Source organism: Gymnodraco acuticeps, unplaced genomic scaffold (genome assembly GCF_902827175.1).
Source record: "Gymnodraco acuticeps unplaced genomic scaffold, fGymAcu1.1, whole genome shotgun sequence".
NCBI lineage: Eukaryota > Metazoa > Chordata > Actinopteri > Perciformes > Bathydraconidae > Gymnodraco > Gymnodraco acuticeps.
In genome coordinates this window covers 376,932-399,864 of record NW_022989785.1, presented here as the reverse complement: position 1 = coordinate 399,864, position 22,933 = coordinate 376,932, and the positions used below count along the sequence as shown (strand labels likewise).

At 40.9% G+C, this 22,933-nt stretch overlaps 2 protein-coding genes across 3 annotated transcripts in view; one reads left to right on the top strand and one right to left on the bottom strand.

Moving 5' to 3' along the window:
- The window catches only part of scpep1 (serine carboxypeptidase 1), a 10,877-nt gene extending 10,011 nt beyond the window's left edge, over window positions 1-866 (top strand). Inside the window, exons 12-13 of the mRNA XM_034221625.1 lie at window positions 312-475; window positions 638-866. Of these exons, the coding sequence (XP_034077516.1) occupies window positions 312-475; window positions 638-700 (227 nt within the window). The 3' untranslated portion in view covers window positions 701-866. The remainder of the gene's footprint in view (window positions 1-311; window positions 476-637) is intronic.
- Window positions 867-2,432: 1,566 nt separating this feature from the next.
- engase (endo-beta-N-acetylglucosaminidase) lies at window positions 2,433-21,100 on the bottom strand. 2 transcript variants are annotated; one of them, XM_034221605.1, is made up of 14 exons: window positions 20,986-21,100; window positions 16,257-16,348; window positions 15,978-16,179; window positions 12,865-13,013; window positions 12,589-12,743; window positions 12,112-12,260; window positions 11,826-11,997; window positions 10,100-10,206; window positions 8,692-8,803; window positions 7,683-7,870; window positions 7,435-7,577; window positions 6,355-6,454; window positions 5,376-5,487; window positions 2,433-4,604 (listed from the first exon to the last, which is right to left on the bottom strand). In XM_034221605.1, exons 1-14 carry the CDS (start codon window positions 21,024-21,026, stop codon window positions 4,212-4,214), a joined length of 2,115 nt encoding a protein of 704 aa, XP_034077496.1. In that variant the 5' UTR covers window positions 21,027-21,100; the 3' UTR covers window positions 2,433-4,211. The 2 variants fall into 2 exon arrangements, with proteins under 2 accessions (XP_034077496.1, XP_034077504.1); XM_034221613.1 differs by having other exon boundaries at window positions 20,913-21,040.
- Between the last annotated feature and the right edge of the window lie 1,833 nt (window positions 21,101-22,933).

The following is a 22,933-nucleotide window of genomic DNA, read 5'->3' as shown; positions in this document are numbered from 1 at the left end:
TAATGTTTTGTACTAAAATATAAAAAGCAATACTTCACTGGCAACTGTCTAAATCTTTGTTTCTTAAAATCAGTGGTTGCTAACAAGTGGCTATATGAGACTACTAAAAATCATCTTGCCAAACATTATCTGCCCTTAGCTTAGCGGTGTTGACATGTAACCATGCCAACCTATCCAATGGAAAAAATCCCATTGCTTTTTGTCAACTTCTGGGTCGGCCTACACAACTAATGAGCCTCTCTAAAGTATGGGTACTGAAGCGCGCCATTGGTCTGTACTTCCTGTCACATGGTCTGTTTTTACTGTCACAGGTCAGGAGCTGTGGGTGAAGAGGCTGAAGTGGGAGGGGCTACCTGTCTTTAACAAGATGAGGTGGACCCCCCTGGACGATCCCACCTCCCAAGGCGTTACTGGAGCTTTCTGCAAGACCTATAAGAACTTTGGCTTCTATTGGATCCTCAAAGCAGGTCACATGGTAAGACACTGGCATTTGTTGTTACGTATTGGTAATTTGATATGTTTGACACTGCTTGGAGACTAATCCAGTTCAGTTTATTAAGGATATTTTAGAACTCGTGTTACCTTCTCATGATGGAGACTTTTGACTTCAGATGTTAAACTTGTCTTTGTGTCCCAGATCCCCTCAGACCAGGGCCCGATGGCCTTGCAGATGATGAAGATGATCACTCGGCAGGTTTAATATCCAACTCTGATGCCAGCTGGAATAGCTCTGACAATCTCTATGATCACATGACCTTTTTTTTATATTTTCTGCTAAACCAAATCAAGACTCTGAGCTCTGTGATTAAAACACTGACCTGTTTAACTTTCAGCCAAAAAACAATAAAGGCACTTTCTTTTGTAAACACTGAGTGGTTCCTTGTCTACTCTACACCATCAACTGTTCTTACTACACATCTGAAATGAGTGCTACTTTTGTTTTGTCATTCTTTAATGAAAGCTGTATGAAACAAATGTTTAATATAATTCTCATGGGGATGTTTGGTTTGCTGCATTTATGGAAGAAAGATAATATTAAAGGTCTCCTATTATACTGTTTTTCATCAATATATTATAGGTCTCAGATATATACAAAACATGTCTCTGAAGTGTTTGGCTCCAAACACCAAACAGATCATTGCAGTATTACCCATAATCCCCTCGGTTTCAGCCCTGTTTCAAAAGTGCTGATTCTCTGTCTGTTACTTTAGATGAAAATAAGGAGCCACGCCCCTCTGAGAGATATTTGGTTAAAAAGAACACAATAGGCGCGTTCACACCGGAGTACTTTTCCCGTTTAGTTCCGTTAGTACCCCTTATGTCGCGTTCACACCAAAAAGAGTACTTAGTGCCGGGAATTTTTACCCCCATGTTTAGTGCCTGCTGAGAGGTGGTACTCTCCTGGGGGTTACCTTGGTTGGTTATTGGCTAATGGTTATTTGTTACACAAGCCAAAATCGTTATGACATCACAATAAAGTGACCAAAATCTGATCAGCTCATTTTCAGACAGGTTTTTATATAAATGGATCAGGACAAAAAGAGAAGGGGTCTTTTTTCTTGAAACTTCCAGAATCTCTTTACACAGAGGGGACACATGTTTATGTAGAAAAGACAGGAACAAGTGGATTTTGCATAACAGGTGACCTTTAACTTATAGCTTATGGAAATAAATGGATCAATGAGATATTGGCCACGGCCACACTAGACTTTTTTAGTATGCCAACTAGGGCTGCACGATTTTGGGAAAAAATCTAATTGCGATTTTTCTGACAAAAATTGCGTTTGCGATATTTGTTTTTAAGCGTCCCAACGGAAGTTTATTGTAAAATGCGGCCATATCTCCGGCTAGGAAGGTCGTATCAACGTGCTCCCGTCTCTAGCACCCTCGCAGCCCGAACTACGAGTGAAAGAACTAAACTTACATGAAACTTCCGTTGGGTTGCTTTAAAGTCAAGCTTCAGTTTAAGAGTCACCCTGTAATAGAAACATGTGATGGAGCAGTACTGACCTGACCCAGATGGTTTGTTTCACCAAACCATCTAGGAAAGCTCCATTGGAAGCCATTTGGATGTGGAGCACAGCACTTCTGATTGGTGTGGATGACTGACACACAAGAAAAAAAAATGCGATTTGATATTCGCATCATTTAAAATCGCGATTTCGATTTAAAATCGATTAATCGTTCAGCCCTAATGCCAACATGCTAATGTTTAGCAGGTATACCAGGTTTGGAATGTTTGATTGCTTACATTCATTACATAGTTGGGCTAGTTTCCTTTAGTCCAAGTTTTTAGGTTTTTACTCATATTTACACAAACGCATGCTGTTCTGGCTCCGCACAAAGCGCTGAGATCATGAGGTTGAACTTTTTTACTTGTCTCTACAAAGTATTGTATTCTTTTTTAAATCACAATGAAATGTTCACACTGATTAACAAAATCATTTTTATTATCAAATTCAAAAGATGTTGACAAATTGATTTAAGTGAAGTACAAAGCCAATAAGAGCTGGCCCGTGAATACTGTATGAGAAAGTGATCACATGATGTAGTAGCTTGTTGTATTAGTCTTTAACAAACCGTTAAAAAAATATCCTTCAGTTCAGTTCCCTCAGTTTACAATGTTCTCCTATAGTTAACATAGATTGATCATATAAAGCACATTGGTGGATCCAAGTATAAAAGTGCTGAATCCACATATGCCAATGAAAACGTAAATATGTGGTATAGGCTATTTGGATAGGTAAATCTTGTCAAGTGATAAGTCTGTAACCCGATACATCACCATACAGCCAACCGGTACAATGTTAAATATGGATTATGATTTAAACACACCATTGCATTGAGAAACCTGAGATGTAATATGAGTTAATATGATTAAGACCATTGTGCAAACGTCATGCACAGAACATGCATATTAGCCCTTTATATGCTTCATATAATATTCAGTAAATGATCCTTTATCAAATGCCGTCTTAGGCAACACAGGAGACTGAAGATACTGTAACTGCAGCACATACAAGTAACATGTAGTAAGTAACATAAGGAATGGTTAAACAATATGGGGAATACAATAAGACTTCAATGAGTAGGAATGGATATTGAGCAACCAGTCTTATCAGCATTATATGACCGGGTTTTGATATTTTTAGTTCATATTAATTTCATATAGTTGTAGAAATAAATGTGATGGTATTTACACGTTGATTTTCATGTATAATGGTTAGTGTGATAGAGAGACTATGTAAGGTTTTGAGTGCTTGTTGATTGTTATACGTGTTCCTGCCCAGGGATTTCAGATATACATTAGCATATAGCTAAATCTGGCATAATTCAGATTTGGGCTTTTCTATGCATGATCCTTGTTTATGAAGACATAAATACAACTCAAGTCTAAACACAAAATGTAAAGCTATAGCTAGTTAGCACAAATGCTGGCAACAGGTGGCAGCAGCTAACCTGACTTAGCATCATCATAAGCTTACTTATTAAAACAGAATCTTTTAATTAGTCCAACCATCAGTAATTCAAAACCTTCACGTACCTCAAACCCTTTAAACCAAACACAGTTTTTGTACAAATGAGATATGATGCGATAGTTAGCTTAAGCTGGTAGGTGGACAGAGCCAGGCTAGCTGTTTCCACATGTTTCCAATCTTAATGCTAAACTACATTTTAAGATCAAGATGCTAATTGTTCTCACGTTTTAATCACATTCAATTTAGCTCTGGACAGATTTTGCCCAGTTGTCAGTTGTTTATGAATTCAGGTGTAGCCCTGAAGAAAACCGCTTGGTACGATTGAATAATGATCCTTTGGTTGTTACCTTATCAAGAAGGGGTGCACAATTAATCAAATTGTTGTATAGAATATATCGAAATCCCGATATGGATTATTCAAATTGCAAAAGGCACAACATTTGTAAAAGGCTAAAGTACAGATTTCCAGACTGATAAATTGTATTCTACACACTTAACTATGGGTCCTTGCAACAACAAAAATTGAATGTTTTTCAATGACAATGGGAATTCTGATTACAAAACTTTCTATACCTGGCCTGAAACCCACAATTCTTCTAAAATCGTGAATTGCAATTGCAATATCAGTCAAAAAATAATTGCAATAAGTTATTCTGCAGGCACGAGTTTAATAATGTTCATCATGTCGTTAACCTTCCCATTCTGTAATGAAGTGACATTCAGATCTTTAAGTCATTTTGTTTTGGCCTCTGTGTAGCTGAGGCTCCTTCTGCCCCAGTGGCTCTCTGGCAGCGGGAAGCCCTTCCTGATCACCGGTTCCACCACCAGCTCCAGCAGGCCGGGGGCTTCTGGGATCTCCAGCTCTGTCACTCTATAGAAGTTAGAGTACGCCCGGCCCATCAGAGCCAGCTGACCGGGGGGGATCCGGGGGTCGGGTCCTCTCAGCCGCCGCCAGTACACCCTGAAGTGGCGCACAAACTCCGTGGGGTAGTCCCAGTGCATAGTGGCGTTTAGGTGCAGGCAGGGAGAGGTGGAGGTTCCAGCACCACGCAACCACACCACGTCATAAATACACAAGCCCTTGACCAGCTGAGGGGGGGTCTGCAGACTGGCTCCATCCATCAGCTTATTGAGAGACAGAAGAGGAGACAAAACTGATCCAAGTCAGATTTATCACAACAGTAGTTAGTAAATTTACACAAACAAGGAATTTGCTTCGTTGTAAAATTGTGCATATATTAGTACATCATAGTCTAGTTGCCAGCAGTGTGAACCCGGAAATGTTGAGTACCCCAAAGTTTTATGATATGAAATGTATAGTACGGGTCCCCAGCACATAGAAACCTCCGGATTCGTACTTGCATATGTTGGGCAATTTGCACATTTAGCATAAGTTGCGTTAATTAGCATGAATTACCATTATAGCCTATGCAGACAATAGTTAAACAATGGCTTGTCCGATTTGGACAATTTGTTGTGGTTTTAGGGGTTATGGAGGATGTTGAATCCATTTCTGACATCTCTGGATCAAACATTGCAATTGTAGAAAGTGGCCATATGTATACTCTCGTGGACTGATTTGACTACTTTGAGTAGTGTTGTGACCATTGGATAAAGAGAGCAGAAGATGAACATTATTATAAAACACTTACAAATATGGAACTATTTTAAAAGCATTTCAAAAAAACTTAAATAAATGAAAAGAAGGGTTTACAAGAAATATAAAAAAGTAAGGCCATTCAAATAAAGTATTGTAATTCTGATTGTTATTCTGAAAGGCTACAACATGAAGTGCCTCTGGTGCTGAGACATTTCAAATGGAAGTGCTCAGGTGTTCATTTAAGGGTAAAGAGGAGGTCAGTGGAAGCTCTGTGGGACAGTGGGCCTCGCTCTCACCAGGATCTCTCCCACTCTGCAGCTGATAGGCGTTTCCTGCGCCTCTCTATCCCTCTGGATGCTCACACTGACTTCTCGCAGAGCACAGCCACGGAGCTCCAGCTGTGAACATCTGCCCATGGGGGAGAAACCAAGACTTTAGCATGACATCCTTTTACTGTAGCTGTTAGAGTTACCTTACCCGCAAAATTGGGAAGGTTCATTCAAAAATGTAATCTGTTACAATTACTAGTTACCTGCTTAGAAATGTAACCTCCCCAATATTAAAGTAATGTATCCTGATTACTTTCTGTTACTTTTGGATTACCTCAAATAAATATCAATAAGACTGCTTTTACTTATTGTAGTCTGATCAAAAAAGAGTAGACAACACATCAATGTAACATTAGAAAAGAAGAAACCAAGATATTCAACAACAACGTGACTACTTCTTAGTGTTTTAAAAAAAGTCCAATACTGAATTTGATGATGATGAAGTAAAAAAAGCAAGCAATGTTCCGTCCACTACTTTAATAACTTGCATGCTGTTGAAATTATGTTTCAATATATTAGCAATTATGCACGTAAATATACTTTGTTAAGTATGCTATTACCACTTCACACTCAAACTTTATTCAAACAGTCCCAAAGTAACATCAGTCGTAGTAGACAGGTTAGTTGACGTGAGTTAGCAAACATCAGCAGTTAGCAGTTGGTCGTACCCCTAAAAGCTTCTTCAAATGAGACGTAGGCCCCTCGGATAAAGAGAGTTTATTAATAGCTGGCAGGCAGAGCTTCCACTTAACGGTGATGTGAGCTTTTGTTTAGAAAATGTTCCCCCGGTGAAAGCGTTTTGAATTGTTTGATGTTTTGTAACATTGTAATCCTGGTAGTAATCCCCAGTTTAATTTTTTTTAATGTAATTACGTCTTTCTTTTCTGAAACTCTAACGGATGACAGTAGCGCTGTTGCATGCATTCCGTTACTCCCCAAACCTTACCCGATGGTCCAGCCGCCTGCACTCAGGTTGCCACACAGCTGAAAGAACTGGCTCACCGACTCCAGCCCATCACCCAGTCCTGCAGCAGACACAGGGGGAACTGCAGACACACATTTAAAGGTTAGCATCACCATACAAAAGTGATTAACCTTTACAACCATCAGCACCGAGGAACTAGAAGCAGGAACAAGTGTTTATGGAGATTTAATAAAGCAAATAAACAAACAATTACCAAGCAGAACCATGCGGTCAACCAAATATCTCAAAGCTAAGCTTATCCCCATTGTCATACGATAAACCCGCACATAAAGAAATATCATTCAAGTTAAAAACCGTTAAAGCCCTAAGGTCGTTCCAAGGTCCAGGTCCAAACACAAAGGAGCCCCTTGACTTTGGAACAACCTCTCTGAGGAGATCAGGACTGCAACATCTGTCTGCTCTTTGAAGTCACCTTTAAAAACTCACTTTTACAATTGCTTTTATGTGATTCTACTTTTAGTTTTATTTTATTTTTCATTTATTCTCATTCTATGTACGGTATTTCTGTTTTATTATTTGCTATGCATTTGACTATGTATTCTCAAGTTGAGTTTATTTTGTTAAATGCACTTGCTGTCCGTGTATGTTAAATGTTGTAAACTATGTTTTGAAAGGTGCTATATAAATACAATTTATTATTATTAAACAACACACCCAGGTGAAAATGACCAGAAACGATCAATTACCAATGTGTGTGGTGTAAATGAAAAATGTGAATAATAAAACAATAAACACAGGCTAACGTAGCATTTTGGCTCATACACCCAGTATGCAATTTGATGGGGGATGCCACAAGGGGTTGGCAACATTTCTAAAATGCATGCCCCACGTTAACCTGCCACCAAACGCAGGAACAATCTGGGGTTAAGGATCTTGGCCAAGGACTCTACGACATGATCCTCTCACTGTTAGACACTAATTGACCCCCAAAGCTAGAGCAAATTACAATCTGTGTCTCAGATCAGTAAGTAAGAGTCCTAACGTGCTGATGTTTCGGAATCATGGTCAGACCAGACACTGGATGGATGGTGAGATACTCACCTTTGACATCATGGACGTTCATGTGTGTGCATTGACTGGGGTCTGTTGTCTTCAGTTCCAGGGATATTCTGATCCCAGGCGATGACTTGTAGATGAGGGTCACCAGAGTCTTGGGGGCCAGGATTACATCGAGGGAGAAGATCCTGTCAGAGTGAATGAGGGGACAATTGTGTTAGGGGAGGTAGAAGTAGAGAGATCTAATTTTCCTCAACATTAAAAAATGTAATGAGGAAGAAACAAACACACACTTTGCAGTAACTGGAGATGTGTGTGTGGCGGGGATGACTCCCTCCAGCAGCAGCGAGCAGCCTCCATTCCAAGCGTCGTCAGGGCAACTGCGGCTGCTCAGCCACCCCCCGCCCTCCAGCTGTGTGTTGTTGTACAGGGGCTGCACCTCCTGGGCACTCAGGTTAAACCAGCTCCTGCTCGCCTCAAGCTACACACACACACACACACACACACACACACACACACACACACACACACACACACACACACACACACACACACACACACACACACACACACACACACACACACACACACACACACACACACACACACACACACACACACACACACACACACACACACACACACACACACACACACACACACACACACACACACACACACACACACACACACACACACACACACACACACACACACACACACACACACACACACACACACACACACACACACACACACACACACACACACACACACACACACACACACACACACACACACACACACACACACACACACACACACACACACACACACACACACACACACACACACACACACACACAAAATGTGCAGTCAGCAAGCAAAGACTCAAAAGATAACGTATCCCACATCTCATGGTGATAATGTAAGTATTTGTAGCATTATGACTGAAATCGTCAAAAAAATAAAGCTGTTATATTCAATATACAGTGGGCTTAATAGTGTGCCAAGTGGCACGCCAATCTTTTCTTGTTCCAACGAAAACACTTTTTTTTAATTAACAATTTTCTTCCTTTTATGTAAATAAGGTTTACAAGTGCATTAAAAAACATCAATATAGAATAAAATAGCTTTTTACCTAAAAGAAAGTGCCAGGGGAGGACCCCCCCCCCCCCCCCCAACAAGAGAATGTTATTAACTGGCCCCCAGATTCCTGGCCCATCATGTTTAGTATCTCTGGATTAATCATATAAATGGACTGTTACTAGTTAAAAGCCCTTAGCGGCTGCTTTTGGGTACCTGTCCTCTCCTGTAGATGGCCTTCCCAAAGCCCTGGCAGAAGGAGGAGACGAAGGGGAGGGGTGAGGCGGGCCGATGGATGCTCAGGAAGTCTGACAGAAGAGCCCAGAACCTGCACACAGCACATCCCCACTGACTAACATGCACTGAAAGCGTTATCTTCTTCTTTATTGTGTGTTTATTAGGGTTGGGAACTGAAACTCGGTTCCAGATGAGAACCGATAAGAAAATGCCGAGTACCGGGTAACCATACAAAATACACAATTTCGGTTCTGCTTAACGGTTCCTAAACGCGGTAGACCCTGTATTCCACCGGGTCCGTTTGCGCCGCGGTGACCCGGTGGAATACAGGGTAAGGGCGGACTGGCCATCTGTGTGTTCTGGAGAATCACAGAACGGCCGGTCGTCAGCGGGCTGTTGACGGCCGGCTTGGTACGCTGGCGGCCGGTGTTGTGTCAAATTATGCACCCCCATCATGAAATGCACCCTTGTCACGGGAACGCGCATTTGTAAATGAAACGTTAAGACCTTAAAACGATGCTTAAAACGAAAACTAAACGTCCAGCTAAATTAATGGTAATTTACAGACTGTGAGTTGCTTAGTGGTAGCTCATATAGTCTTGATTCTTGTGGTTAAATGTTTCGCTCCGTATTTTGATGGTAGTGGTGTCGAATAGTGGAGCGAAAACTTTAACCACAAGAATCAAGACTATATGAGCTACCACTAAGCGAATCACAGTCTGTAAATTACCATTAAAAAAAACCTGGACGTTTAGTTTTCGTTTTTTTAAGCATCGTTTTAAGGTCTTAATGTTTCAGTTACAAATGCGCGTTACTGTGACAAGGGGTGCATTTCATGATGGGGGTGCATAATTTGACACAACACCGGCACCGCCCTTCATTTTTTTAAACGGCATCATGTAAGTTGCGCTGACAGGCGACAAAGGTCCACAGTTGCCCCGCAGCGAGGCTCCCCCCGCCCTCCCGTAGACAGTTCACGAGCTCAGTCACTTCATAACACCAAAGATGGATGGATGGATGGATCGCCGTAAACGCTCTAAAGTGAGGCTCCACTACACTAAAAAAGAAAAAGACAAGGCACAGTGTAATGCCTGTTAATAGCTTGCCACAGGCATAGCTCAGTTCAAATAAAGCACAGCTATTGTGCAATACATTTGTATTGCATATATTTTTTTTTATTTGGAAAAATGTCAGTTAAAGCTTAAAAGAATAAAGATATTTTTGTCATCTAAACGTTTGACCTCTTTCTTTTACAATTTTGGAATCGAAACGGGGAATCGATAAGAACCGGAATCGATAAGCAGAACCGGAATCGGAATCGATACATTTCAAACGATACCCATCCCTAGTGTTTGTACTTAGGTGTTATTACTGATTTTAATCATACTTGTCCTGATTCTTGCGAAACTGGGTCTTATCACTGAGGGTCTCGTACACCCAGCCTGGAGCAAACAAGGCAACAGAGAAGTTGTGCTTTCGAATGATTTCCAGCGCCTGTAGACAACCAAAACAAGAATTTTCACATCATTTAGAACGGTGCAGGAATGAGTTATCAATGGTGCAGGAATGAGTTATCAATGGTGCAGGAATGAGTTATCAATGGTGCAGGAATGAGTTATCATTGGTGCAGGAATGAGTTATCATTGGTGCAGGAATGAGTTATCATTGGTGCAGGAATGAGTTATCAATGGTGCAGGAATGAGTTATCAATTGGTGCAGGAATGAGTTATCAATGGTGCAGGAATGAGTTATCAATGGTGCAGGAATGAGTTATCAATGGTGCAGGAATGAGTTATCAATGGTGCAGGAATGAGTTATCAATGGTGCAGGAATGAGTTATCATTGGTGCAGGAATGAGTTATCATTGGTGCAGGAATGAGTTATCATTGGTGCAGGAATGAGTTATCAATGGTGCAGGAATGAGTTATCATTGGTGCAGGAATGAGTTATCAATGGTGCAGGAATGAGTTATCAATGGTGCAGGAATGAGTTATCAATGGTGCAGGAATGAGTTATCAATGGTGCAGGAATGAGTTATCAATGGTGCAGGAATGAGTTATCAATGGTGCAGGAATGAGTTATCATTGGTGCAGGAATGAGTTATCAATGGTGCAGGAATGAGTTATCATTGGTGCAGGAATGAGTTATCATTGGTGCAGGAATGAGTTATCAATGGTGCAGGAATGAGTTATCAATGGTGCAGGAATGAGTTATCAATGGTGCAGGAATGAGTTATCAATGGTGCAGGAATGAGTTATCATTGGTGCAGGAATGAGTTATCAATGGTGCAGGAATGAGTTATCAATGGTGCAGGAATGAGTTATCATTGGTGCAGGAATGAGTTATCAATGGTGCAGGAATGAGTTATCATTGGTGCAGGAATGAGTTATCAATGGTGCAGGAATGAGTTATCATTGGTGCAGGAATGAGTTATCATTGTTGCACTCCCTCCTTTTCTCAATGGGTTTTTAGAAAATGTTTATGAATACCGAAATACAGTGGTGCAGGAATGAGTCCAAAAACCAGGAAATTATTTTGCATTTTACCACTTCCAGTTCCTTCGTCTCAAAGTCAATGTTGTTGTTTTTTTTAACGTTTTTGTAGTTAGGGTTAGCAGCATAAAATAAAATCTGTGGTGAAAATAAATGTAGGAGATTTTCATGTTTTGTTTTTGAAATATGGTAAATACCAAAAAATAAATACCTTGAATATCCAAAGGTTCTATGTTTCATAAACTCGGAGACTGCTACAAAGTGACTAAATAAACCTTTAGTTTACACCCCTAGCCTTTAGTGTAGGGGTGGTGATGAGCAGACATGTGACTATGATGAAGTTTGTTTATAGCCTAATGTTACCTATTTACTTATGACTATTGCATTTACACTTCAGAAATCATAAAGTGGTGGAAGTATGTGGAGATGACCCTGTTGAAGAAAACGTGGCTAGTATCAGAATGTGTGTTTGCCACAGATCTTATTTTCTACAATATACCAAAAACCAATGGATGCTGGGTTTACCAACAAAAACACTTAATCTCCGCACCACTCTACAGTCAGGACTGACATTAATGAAAACTTCTTCAGCAACAGAAACACGTGTACCACAGTGTGTACCTTATTTGTTTCCCACATTCCTCCCACCACCTTGCCTCGGGCAAACACGTCCACTCCGACGTAGACGTCAGCCTGGCGGCCATCGAGGCCGCTGTATCCCGTCATCCACTCCAGGCTCTGCTCTGTCCAGTTGTAGTTGGTGAAGAAACCATCACAAGCACCGAAAAACACCCTGAGATTGAGATAAAGCGTTGTTTTGTTATCAATTAATCATTTTCCTTGGTCGTCTAAATGGTCAGAATGCTTGATTTGAATTGAGGTCTGTTTCTAACTGTCATTTCTCTACCTGTTGGACTCGTTCAGTTCGTTTTGCCATTTTAGCTCTCCTTTTTCGAGAACACTGTCGTACCACAGCACCAGGCTGCCGGGCACTCTCTCGTGCATCTGCTCTGTCAGATACTGCAGGAACAGAGGAGTGTTCTTCACCGCACCCTCCTGCACACACAGGACATCACACCATCACAATCAGGTTTATTGCCAGGAGCATTTACACATACAAGGAATTTGCTCTGGTGTATGATGGTGCCATCATAAACATACGAAAAAAAGCTGTAACAGGAGGTTACAAATATATATGACAGTACAGTATGTGACAAATAGCAGTTTATTATATAAGTGGAGGGTTGTGCAGAAATGTCACAGATTCACAAATGTCCCAATCCACACTAACAATAAACTTGATTCTGATTCAAATATTTCATCTTCAGGGGACCAAGAATATCTGTACAAGGTAGTCAGTATGGATTGGGATCAGGTTACTCACACTGAGGGAGTTCTCGATGTTGATGAGCCAGCCGTCGAAGCCGTAGCAGTGGCTGATCTGGACCAGCCTATCAGCCACCGCCCGGTACGACTCCTCGTCTTTCAGGAAGGCCTCACACACCACCGCTCCGTCAGTCCACTCTGTGATGAAGGTCCCTGAGAGCAGGAGGTCAGGAAGCCCCATTATGGCAACACTGACACTGTTATGCAATCAAACTATATTTGAAATGATGTAAGATTGGAAGCCAAACTCAGGATTACTTTGCTCTTTACCCACCAAGAACGACGACTCCGTGTTTATGTGCTGCATTGGTCCACACGACAGGAGGAATGGTCACCATGTTGTGTGTGAAGTAGTTGAAAATATCAATGTACTGCCAGTGGTAGAAGGCATACGGAGCATCGCTGTGTGTGCCCTGGGTGAAGCTGAACAACAAAGAGTGTGTGACAACAAAAACTGATTGCAAAGACAATTTACTTTGGAAAAAATGATTGCCACAAAAGATCCAAAGGTGCATAAGATGAAATGGAGAACAATCAGCTGGGATATGGAATAATAAATATGCCTGGCATGTTCTGTGTGTGCTTTTGTTTGTTGGACGTATTAAGCTCTCAACCTAGTTATTTGAAGTGTTGAAGCGATCCTATTGACACTTTTCTTTCTTTCTTTTCAATCAAATTAAATTGTCCATACCTTTTAAAACGTTTATTTTTTAAATGTTTCTTCATCTGTTTATTTTCCTGTATGGAATCACTGCCGGATGCTAACTTGCATATGTTGGGTAATTTACACAATTAGCATTAGTTGCGTTATTAAGCGTCTTTGAGAACCAGGAAAAGCGCTATATAAATACTGTGTATTATTAGTAGTATTTTTGTTAATTAAAATGAATGGCATTATAGCCTATGGAAACTATAGTTAAAAAATAGCTTGGCAGTTTTGGACAATGTTGGAGTGGTTTTGGGGGCTATTGAGGATGCTGAATACATTTCTGACCATTTCAAAATCAACAATGGCAGTTTTAACCAGAAAATGCCAATATTTGTACTCTGTGGACTCTTTTGGGTCAATGTTGAAGATTTAGGGGACTCTGTAAACTCAGAAACTGTCCAAACCGGCCAAGTCATTGTTTTACTATTGTTTAGCTATGATGCCTTTTAATTAACAATAATGATTCTAATCGTGCAAATTGCCCAACATATGCAAGTTATATGATGGGAATTTATAGTGATTCAATATATATGTAGGTTTCCTCGCTATGAAATGTTCTCAGACTGAAGGGTGTCGCCCTGACCATTGTCAGGCAATTATCATATGGATGTAACTTGTGGACAGGGTTGGGTTGTAACGGAATACATGTAACGGCGTTACGTAATCAGAATACAAAAATCAAGTAACTGTATTCAGCTCGCGTTACATTTGAAAAACGAGTAAACTTACTTTCGTAAACCTGAAGTGAATACATTTTGGATTACTTATTGGAATTATTGGTGGAAAGATTTCCTCACAACATTTAATATTCATTACTAAAGGTACAGCCGAATCATCACAGCGCACAAAACCTATTACCGCCGCAGATGGACCGAAAAAGGGAGCGTTTGAAAAAAAAGGGGCGGGTCCGCTCAGTGAAACAATAACAACAAAACATGGAGGAACAAAAGTCTGCGTTTAAGTCGTGTGTGTGTAGAGGTGTGTGTGGTTAAAACACATCAGCCTGCGGTCGCTCTTTAGCCTTTCTAATGATTCTGAAGGTAAACACAATGAAGGCGGTGCGTGAAAGGCACTGCGCGCTCCTCTTCTCAGAGGCTGAGTTAACCCTCCCGCTGCCTCCTGGTGCTGCAGAGATTTCATGAAGTGAAGGAGGTGTTCCTTCTATAAAACAGCTGTGGGCAGCAGATACTGTGAGAGTCACAGACATGAATTCATAGATCAAGGCAGACTGGTGCACACACTCTCCTGTTTTGCCAATCCGGTGCTTAAACAAATATAGCTCTACACCCCTGGCCGTAATGTCCTTAAAATGAAGTCCGAGTTTGACATTTTAATTCATGTCCTGCCAACACTGGCAGGACAGAAGGCGACACGCCCGTTCTAAGCCGTGTCCCTCACTCCTCACATCCCAAGCTGCATCCCCAGAAAGTGTATTATGTTGTTACATCGTTTCAGATGCTATGTTTCAGTTGTGCTCTTGATAAGCCATTAAAACAGTAAAAACACGTTCAGTTTCCTTTTGCTTTTTGTGTCTCCTGTTCACCAAAACATACCATCTGTGATGGAAAAAGAAAGTAATCCAAAAGTAATCTAAAAGTAATCTGATTACGTGACACGTAACTGTAACTGTATTCGGATTACTTTCAGAGCCATGTATTCAGTAATCAGTAACTGATTACATTTATAAAGTAACCCTCCCAACCCTGCTTGTGGAGAAGGCCTGCTTCTCCACAAGTGCGAGGAAACGGCTTGTAGCTGTCACATTTTTGCCGCTCTTGGACTACGGGGATGTTGTGTACATGAACGCCTCAGCTCACTCCCTTCATCTGCTGGACGCTGTTTACCATGGGGCTCTGAGGTTCATAACCAACTGTAAACCCCTCACACACCATTGCACACTGTACTCTTTAGTCAACTGGACATCACTATCAATGCGCAGATCACTGCACTGGTACAAACTCATCTATACCGCTATGCTTGGACTGCTGCCCCTCTACATATCCACTTACATATCACACAAACAGTACAGCTATAGACTACCATCTCAAAATGACATCACTCTGTCTGTCCCCTCAGTACGCACGGTGCTTGGGAAAAAAGCCTACTTTTTTTACAATGTTGTATTTGAGTGTTGCCTCTGTGTTTAGTGTCCTGTCTGTAACTTTGTGTGGTAGTGTTACCACTGAACAGGTCTCTCTTGAAAATGAGACCTTGTGTTTCAATGAGATTTTACACCTGTATAAATAAAGGCAAAACAATTTTTTTTGTAATTAACATGCTGTGCTTCCCCTTCTGTCTGCCCCCCACCCAATTTAGGACTGTAATGTGGATTGCCTTCCTTCCTGTGTCTCATCTGTATAAATGACATTGCTTTTCTGTGTAACGGGGTCAGACCCTGGTACTATCTACTCGTGCAGGACCTCTGTCCTTTCCAGCTGGAAATATGATTGATTCTGTTAAATGCTATAACTCTTTATTAAATAACACGACTTTGGTTTAAGCTTGTATATTTGTTATTTTCTTACCAGAAGGTGATTAAGTGTGGAGTTAGCATCCGGCAGTTTCTATGTGCTGGGGACCCGTACTTTATATTTCTAACATAACACTTTGCGGTACTCAACATTTCCGGGTTCACTAATATCTAGAAGTCTTTATGTAACCAGAACTCTTTTCCATACCGGTCATCTAAGTAGCCGCCCATCATGTCGTGAGAGACCAGGGTCCGACGGGCACTCGCGGCGAGGGGAGGGTCCCGAGGGGCCAAAGGGACAGCTGCCACATTAAAGAGGTTCGCATCGCTTCGTTTCCACGACAACAACTCCTCTAAAGTCTGAAGGCCGCAGCTGATTGGTTCGGTGGTGTCAGGGTCGTGATGTTTGGCTGACAGGGACAGGAAACAGAAGGTCACGTATAAAGTGTGGTTTGATGTGGAGGCTGAAGGACTGACAGAGCCTCACCTGGCAGCGCTGAGGAGTCAAAGTGGACCACCTCGTGGACCACCTCATGGACACTGCTGGAGTCCATGGGCTGGTCCAAACAGGACTCTGGCCTGGGGAGGACGTTTAGGAATCATTTACTAACAGATTAAACAATCGATAAGATAAGATATACTTTATTGATCCCACATCGGGTCATGTTTTCGTTACAGCAGCATGTAAAACAAGGCATTGCACATAATACGAAATTAAAAGAGTAGAAAATAAACAATTATAAAATTGAAACATCTCAAAATAGAAAATAAAACAGGAGTCAAAAATATAAGTTGACCGTGATACAGATCTGTAAACTATCTGACAAACACTACCAAATTACAGCTAGCACAATATCAAAGTAGGATATTAGTTATTTGTCAATTCCAGATTCTAATTTATGAGTTAACAAAAAAAAATCAATTCTAGAATAAAAAACAGACTTTCATGGTTTTCTATAAATATTTTAAAATGATTATATAGAGTAAATATTATTTTGTGATCCGTATGACTTTTCTCTCTGTATTTTCAATTGTTTGTATTGTAATGTATTTTTAAGCCCTTGTACATGACTTACCTCCAGACTTCTTTTTGATGTTTTCAAACTTATTTGATATAAAGTTTGTAGTTATTTTGACATGGGATTTGCAGTTTTAGGAAGGCTATTATAAACTATGCTTCCTGCCTTTTCACTTCAACTAACTCTGTTGTCTGTGCCTTGTCTCTGTAAATATTACAATTGTCCATCCATCCATCCATCTTCTCCCGCTTATCCGTGGTCGGGTCGCGGGGGTAGCAGTTCCAGCAGAGAGCCCCAAACTTTCTTTTCCCTGGCGACATCAACCAGCTCTGACTGGGGGATCCCAAGGCGCTCCCAGGCCAGCGAAGAGATATAATCCCTCCACCTGGTCCTAGGTCTACCCCTTGGTCTCTTCCCAGCTGGACGTGCCTGGAACACCTCCCTAGGGAGGCGCCCAGGTGGCATCCTAACTAGGTGCCCGAACCACCTCAACTGGCTCCTTTCGACGCGAAGGAGGAGCGGCTCAACTCCGAGTCCCTCCCTGATGACCGAACTTCTCACCTTATCCCTAAGGGAGACACCAGCCACCCTGCGGAGAAAACCCATCTCGGCCGCTTGTATCCGCGATCTCGTTCTTTCGGTCATGACCCATCCTTCATGAGCATAGGTGAGGGTAGGAACGAAAATGGCCCGGAAGACCGAGAGCTTTGCCTTCTGGCTCAGCTCCCTTTTCGTCACAACGGTGCGGTAAAGCGACTGCAGTACCGCTCCGATTCTCCGGCCCATCTCACGCTCCATTGTTCCCTCACTCGAGAACAAGACCCCGAGATACTTGAACTCCTTCACTTGGGGTAAGGACTCATTCCCTACCTATTACAATTGTATTAGTTGAAAATAAAAATAAATCTCAAACAATGAACTTAGTCAGTAACACAAACTCAGTCCCCTGATACTAGTACCCCTCCACTTCAGTGTACTCATTACGGAGAGTAGGGCTGCACAATGAATCCAAATGTTATCGCATTATGGACCTGTGACATATCTAAATGCAGTAACTATCTGCTGAATTATATGTCAATATGTTTATGTAGAAGTAGATTAACATTTAGTATTAGCTAATAATCTGACTCTATAAAGTAAATAAAGATGTGAAATAATTCCAGCTGAGTCAAAAAGTACAATATTGGTTTCCAAAATGTAGTGGAGTAGAAGTATATCATAACAAGTTATACTCAAGAACCTCAGAGTTGTACTTCAGTACAGTACATGAGTAAATGTTCCTATTCCATTCCACCACTACAACATGGAAATGTAAGTAAAGTACACTATAATATTTTAAAACTGTACTAAGGTGGGGTAGGTAAGTTTGAGAAACCGGCTCGAGATACACTTGTTGTTATATTCCATGGAATGCTCTTAACATCCCGATAGCAATGAATATCTGAAGTGCTTTGACAAAAAATCCATAAAAAATGTCATCTGTGGAAGCCGTGGCGCTGTAAAAGGCACAACCAATCATCTGAGCCGGCCCGGCTAAAGTAACTGGATGTCCTACCTGCCTGTCAGCCTTCCATCTGTGCACAAACTTATCTCGTGCCCTCATTGGTCATGTGCGCGTTTGTGTGTGTTGGAGGAGGGGCTCTGGAAGGAAGTGGCAGATTTGCGCATTCTAGCTGGTTTCTCCAAAATGACCTACCCCACATTTGCGTTTGTGTTAATCCTATGCGTTTAGCCGTTTTAATGCCCCGGCCACACGAGGACGAAAACGGTCGTTTGCGTTACTGTTTAGTGTCATATAGACCGTTCGGCCACACGAGGACGACCGAATACGGCACTAAACGACTGCGGAAACGATAACGGGTCCCAAGGTGGATAGAACGGCATACGCAACGCTCTGGGGGGTCCAACGGCTCCGTGTGTACGCCCTATACGATCATTTTCTGATAATGATGAGGCAATAGCCCCGCCTCTCCCCACCTCTGCTGCTCACCCCCGCGTCAAAGTAAACTGCACACTGAAGATTCAGATTATTTATCTTTCTCTCAATATGGACATAAACGCGAGTGAAGTCTAATCTGACAGGACGGAGACACCTCTCAAACTACCTAAACTAGTTATAAATATGTTTATTTTTACTGTCGGCCGGGTCACTCATTACTGGATCAGCTGCTGCATGAGACAGACACTGACGCTGTCCGAAGAGAGGGAGGAAAAAGAGAGGCTCCGTGTATTTTATTATTATATTATATAGAGTCGTTATTCATTTGTTTTAAAGCTCAATAAATAACAAAGAAGACCTTTGACCGGCACTTTTATAATTTTGTCGGAAGATTTCAACTTTAATACACGTTGACTGGCGAAAAACTCTGCCCGGTTCCCTCGGCCCCCACCGCGGAGAATAAACAGAAGGGCAACCATGACAACCATGCTTCTTCGCTGCTTTTGTGGAGGAAGTTACAGCGCCACGTACAGGCTCCTGCATATGTACTGCAGCTTCTCCAGCGGTTGCGTTTGCGTTAATCCTATGCGTTTAGCCGTTTTCGTCCTCGTGTGGCCGGGGCATTAGAGGGGGATTTTCTTATACTGCAGTTAGGGCTGCTCAATTAATCGTATTTTAAATCACAATTACGATGTTGGCTTGCAACGATTATGAAAACAACATAATCGAAGTAAAATGATTTTCTTTATTTTTCTTATTTTACTTTATTTTTTTTATTGGTTTTTCAGTTGAATTATACTTAAAGTTCTGGGTAATCAACTGTTAAAAACATACTGTTCACATTTCTTTTTTCAATAAATGGGTGGATGTTTTCAAAGTAAATGGATAATCGTTTTTAATAATCGTGATATCAATTATTGACCCAAATAATCGAGATTATGATTTTTGCCATAATCGAGCAGCCCTAACTGCAGTGTAAGGAATACTCTGTTACGAGTAAAAGTCATGCATTGAAAATATTACCCAGGAAAAAGTACAAAGATATTGCCATCAAAATATACTGAAAGTACAACAATTAGCACTCAATCTGCACAATGGCCCATTTCAGGATAGTATCAAGTTCAGAAGTATTATCGGCTAATTGTATTTCATGTAAAAATACTCAGTATGCAGAATGGATCTTTTGGAAGTATTACAATAGTATGGTTATTATAATATCCTGTTGTATCTCTAATATTTAAGAGCATATTCGTATTGTAGTTTGTCAATGTGGACCAGATGAGATACTTGTTGTACTGTGTAGATTATTAGAGCAAAGCATTCATCTGTCTGCACTACAATATTTCATTTTACATTATGTTCGTGTATATATACACAGTATACTGTAGACTCCTGCATGTACTTGGTCACTTACAACATTCTCTGCATTATTTAGCTTTTTGCTTTATTTATTTCTGACATGTATAGTTGACTTCATCTGCATTACTTACACAATGGTTTTGCAACATAATTTGCACTCTTGTATTCTACTGTTTTTTCTTGCACTATTATTTTTCTTGTTTAATGTCCTATATATATATATTATATATATATATTATGTTGCAATGTTGGAGGGCCTTGGGAGTTAAGATGTTCGTTGCCATATCTACACTGTAGCATCTGACAATAAAGCCCTTGAACCTCTGTGAGTGTTAAATAAATGTAGTGGAGTGAAATGTACAATATTGGCCTCTGAAAGGAGTAAAGGTAGCCTATTAATAACACCGCAACTAAAAGTACTCATCATCCAAAGTAACCGTTTTAGAAATAATAATATCACAGGGTTATAATTATTGATCCATAAATGTGTTTTACATTGTAATCGTACAACTGGCAAAGGTACCTTTAATAACTATTTACACTGCCAAGCACCTTAGTCCATAATAGTAAACGATATTGTAGTAGTTGATTTATTACTGTATTACAAATATTAAGCTGTAAAAGTAACTAGTAACTAATCTTGAAAAATAAATGTTGTGGAGAAAAAAGTACAAAAACTGCTTCCGAGTAGAAGTATGAATTAGCATAAAATGCTACTTGAGTAAATGAACTTTCCACCACTGGATTTCCACATTAATCATTAAAGGAAATGAAACTAACGAGTGACATGTCTCCAGCGTTGGAGCAGTCAACAGTAGTTACTCACTAACTAGCAGACGATGATCCAGTATATTCTGAAGCTGAACTTTCAGCAGTAACAGAGGGACAGGTGAGGTTACCTGCTGGGCTCCAGATCCCCTTCACTCACAAACGGGTCCATAACAGCACCAACAGCACCAGCTTCAGAAAACACGGATGTGTAAAGAAACCGTGAGGAAACCGGAAACGGAAAGCTGCATCATGGAACCAGGAACCACAGCACAACACTTCCGCCCTTAATCCTTCACAATAAAAGCGTCTGCGCTCCCATAAATACAAGTGTACAAAAAGCAACGTTTCAGGAACTTGAACGTTAAAACCCTGCAGTGGTGTACATTTACTCAAGTAGCCTACTGTGCTTAAGTACAATTTTGAGGTACTTGTACTTTACTTAAAGGTCCCATGTCATTGCCATTTCTACTGATCATAATTCCATTGTTGAGGTATACTAAAATAGATTTATACCGTGCAATTTTCCAAACTCACATTGGTTTCTCATACAGCATCTCTGTGTATTCACCGGTATTCACTCTCTGTCCTAAACGGCTTGTTACTCGCTACAGGGTGTACTTTGAGGGTTTGTGACTCTGCAGACCGTTTACATGCAGAAAAACCTTCATAACACACAAGGGGGCGGGTAATAACCGGAAAAGCATGACATGGGCCCTTTAAATTATAATATTTCCATTTTTGTCCCTGCTACTTTGTACTTTTACTCCACTACAGCTATAGTAACTTTAGTTACTTTGCAGGTATAGATGAATGATAAACTATAATATCAACACTTAAATAAGACTTTAGTTAGATCTGGATTAAATTCACAATAGGCCTATACCCTGCAGTAAATAAAGTAAAGTTCCACCTTTACGGCAGTGGCTCAGTCAGTAGGGGCTTGGACTGGGAGCTGTAGGGTCGTCGGTTCAAGTCCCTGACCAGACCTAAAATATGGAGTGACTGCTACTTGGAGAGGTCCCAGTTCACCTCCTGCTCTGCCATGGTGCCCTTGAGCCAGGCACCGGACACCTCCCTTCCCCCCTCACTCCCATTGCTCCCCGGGCAGCTGTACAATAGCTAGTCCTAGTACTAGACTCCTAGTCCTAGTGCTAGACTCCTGGTACTAGGATGGGTTAAATGCAGAGAACACATTTCACTGTGTGTGCTGTGCTCTGCATGTGTGACCATTAAAGAGGGTTTCATCCCTCCCAATTATATTCTATTATTTTCCAGCTTCATTAACATATGTATACGTTAATAATTATAAACTAATCTTAAAGTGGACCTATGCTATATTGGAAAAATATATTGTAGGGCCATACCATGTCTGTGAAGTTTTTTGCTTACAATACCAAACAGATCAACCATTAGGCGCTTTCACATCGGAGTACTTTTCCCAGGAATAGTTCCTGGGATTTTGCGTTCACATCAAAAAGATTTGCGAACTTTTTCACCCCTTTTTAGTCCTTGCTAGAGAGCAGGGACTTTCCTGGGGATAAAAATGATCCAATTTCTGATTGGCTTGGCGAATTGGAAAACCACGGCCCGTAAAACTCTGAAAAGTTTTGTGAAGCCACCATTGTATGCTGGCATTAGCATTATTAGCATTAGCATAAGCCCAGCGCACCAACGGAGAGAGACTAATTTATGGCAACACAAAAAAAAACATGGGAGCGGTGGAGTGGGTTTTGTTTTCTGACACTTTGTGAGCAACTTACTTAAAGTATATTTAGATGCCAATACTTTTTTACTTTTACTTGAGTAACATTTTCAATACAGGACTTTTACTTATATCAGAGTATTTTTACACTTTGGTACTTTTACTAAGTACAATATTTGAGTAGGCCTACTTCCTCCAGCTCTGAAACCTATAGCATAACCCTGTACTTCAATAAGTGTACATTCCTGCTCGCGTAACATATTTTGTTCCCTTTTAAAGGAACTGCTCAGATTTATTGAATGTTGTACATTTTATAATCATATATTTTATTATTATTTCAGAGGAATCCGTGCAGTGGGTTGTCTACAAGAGGA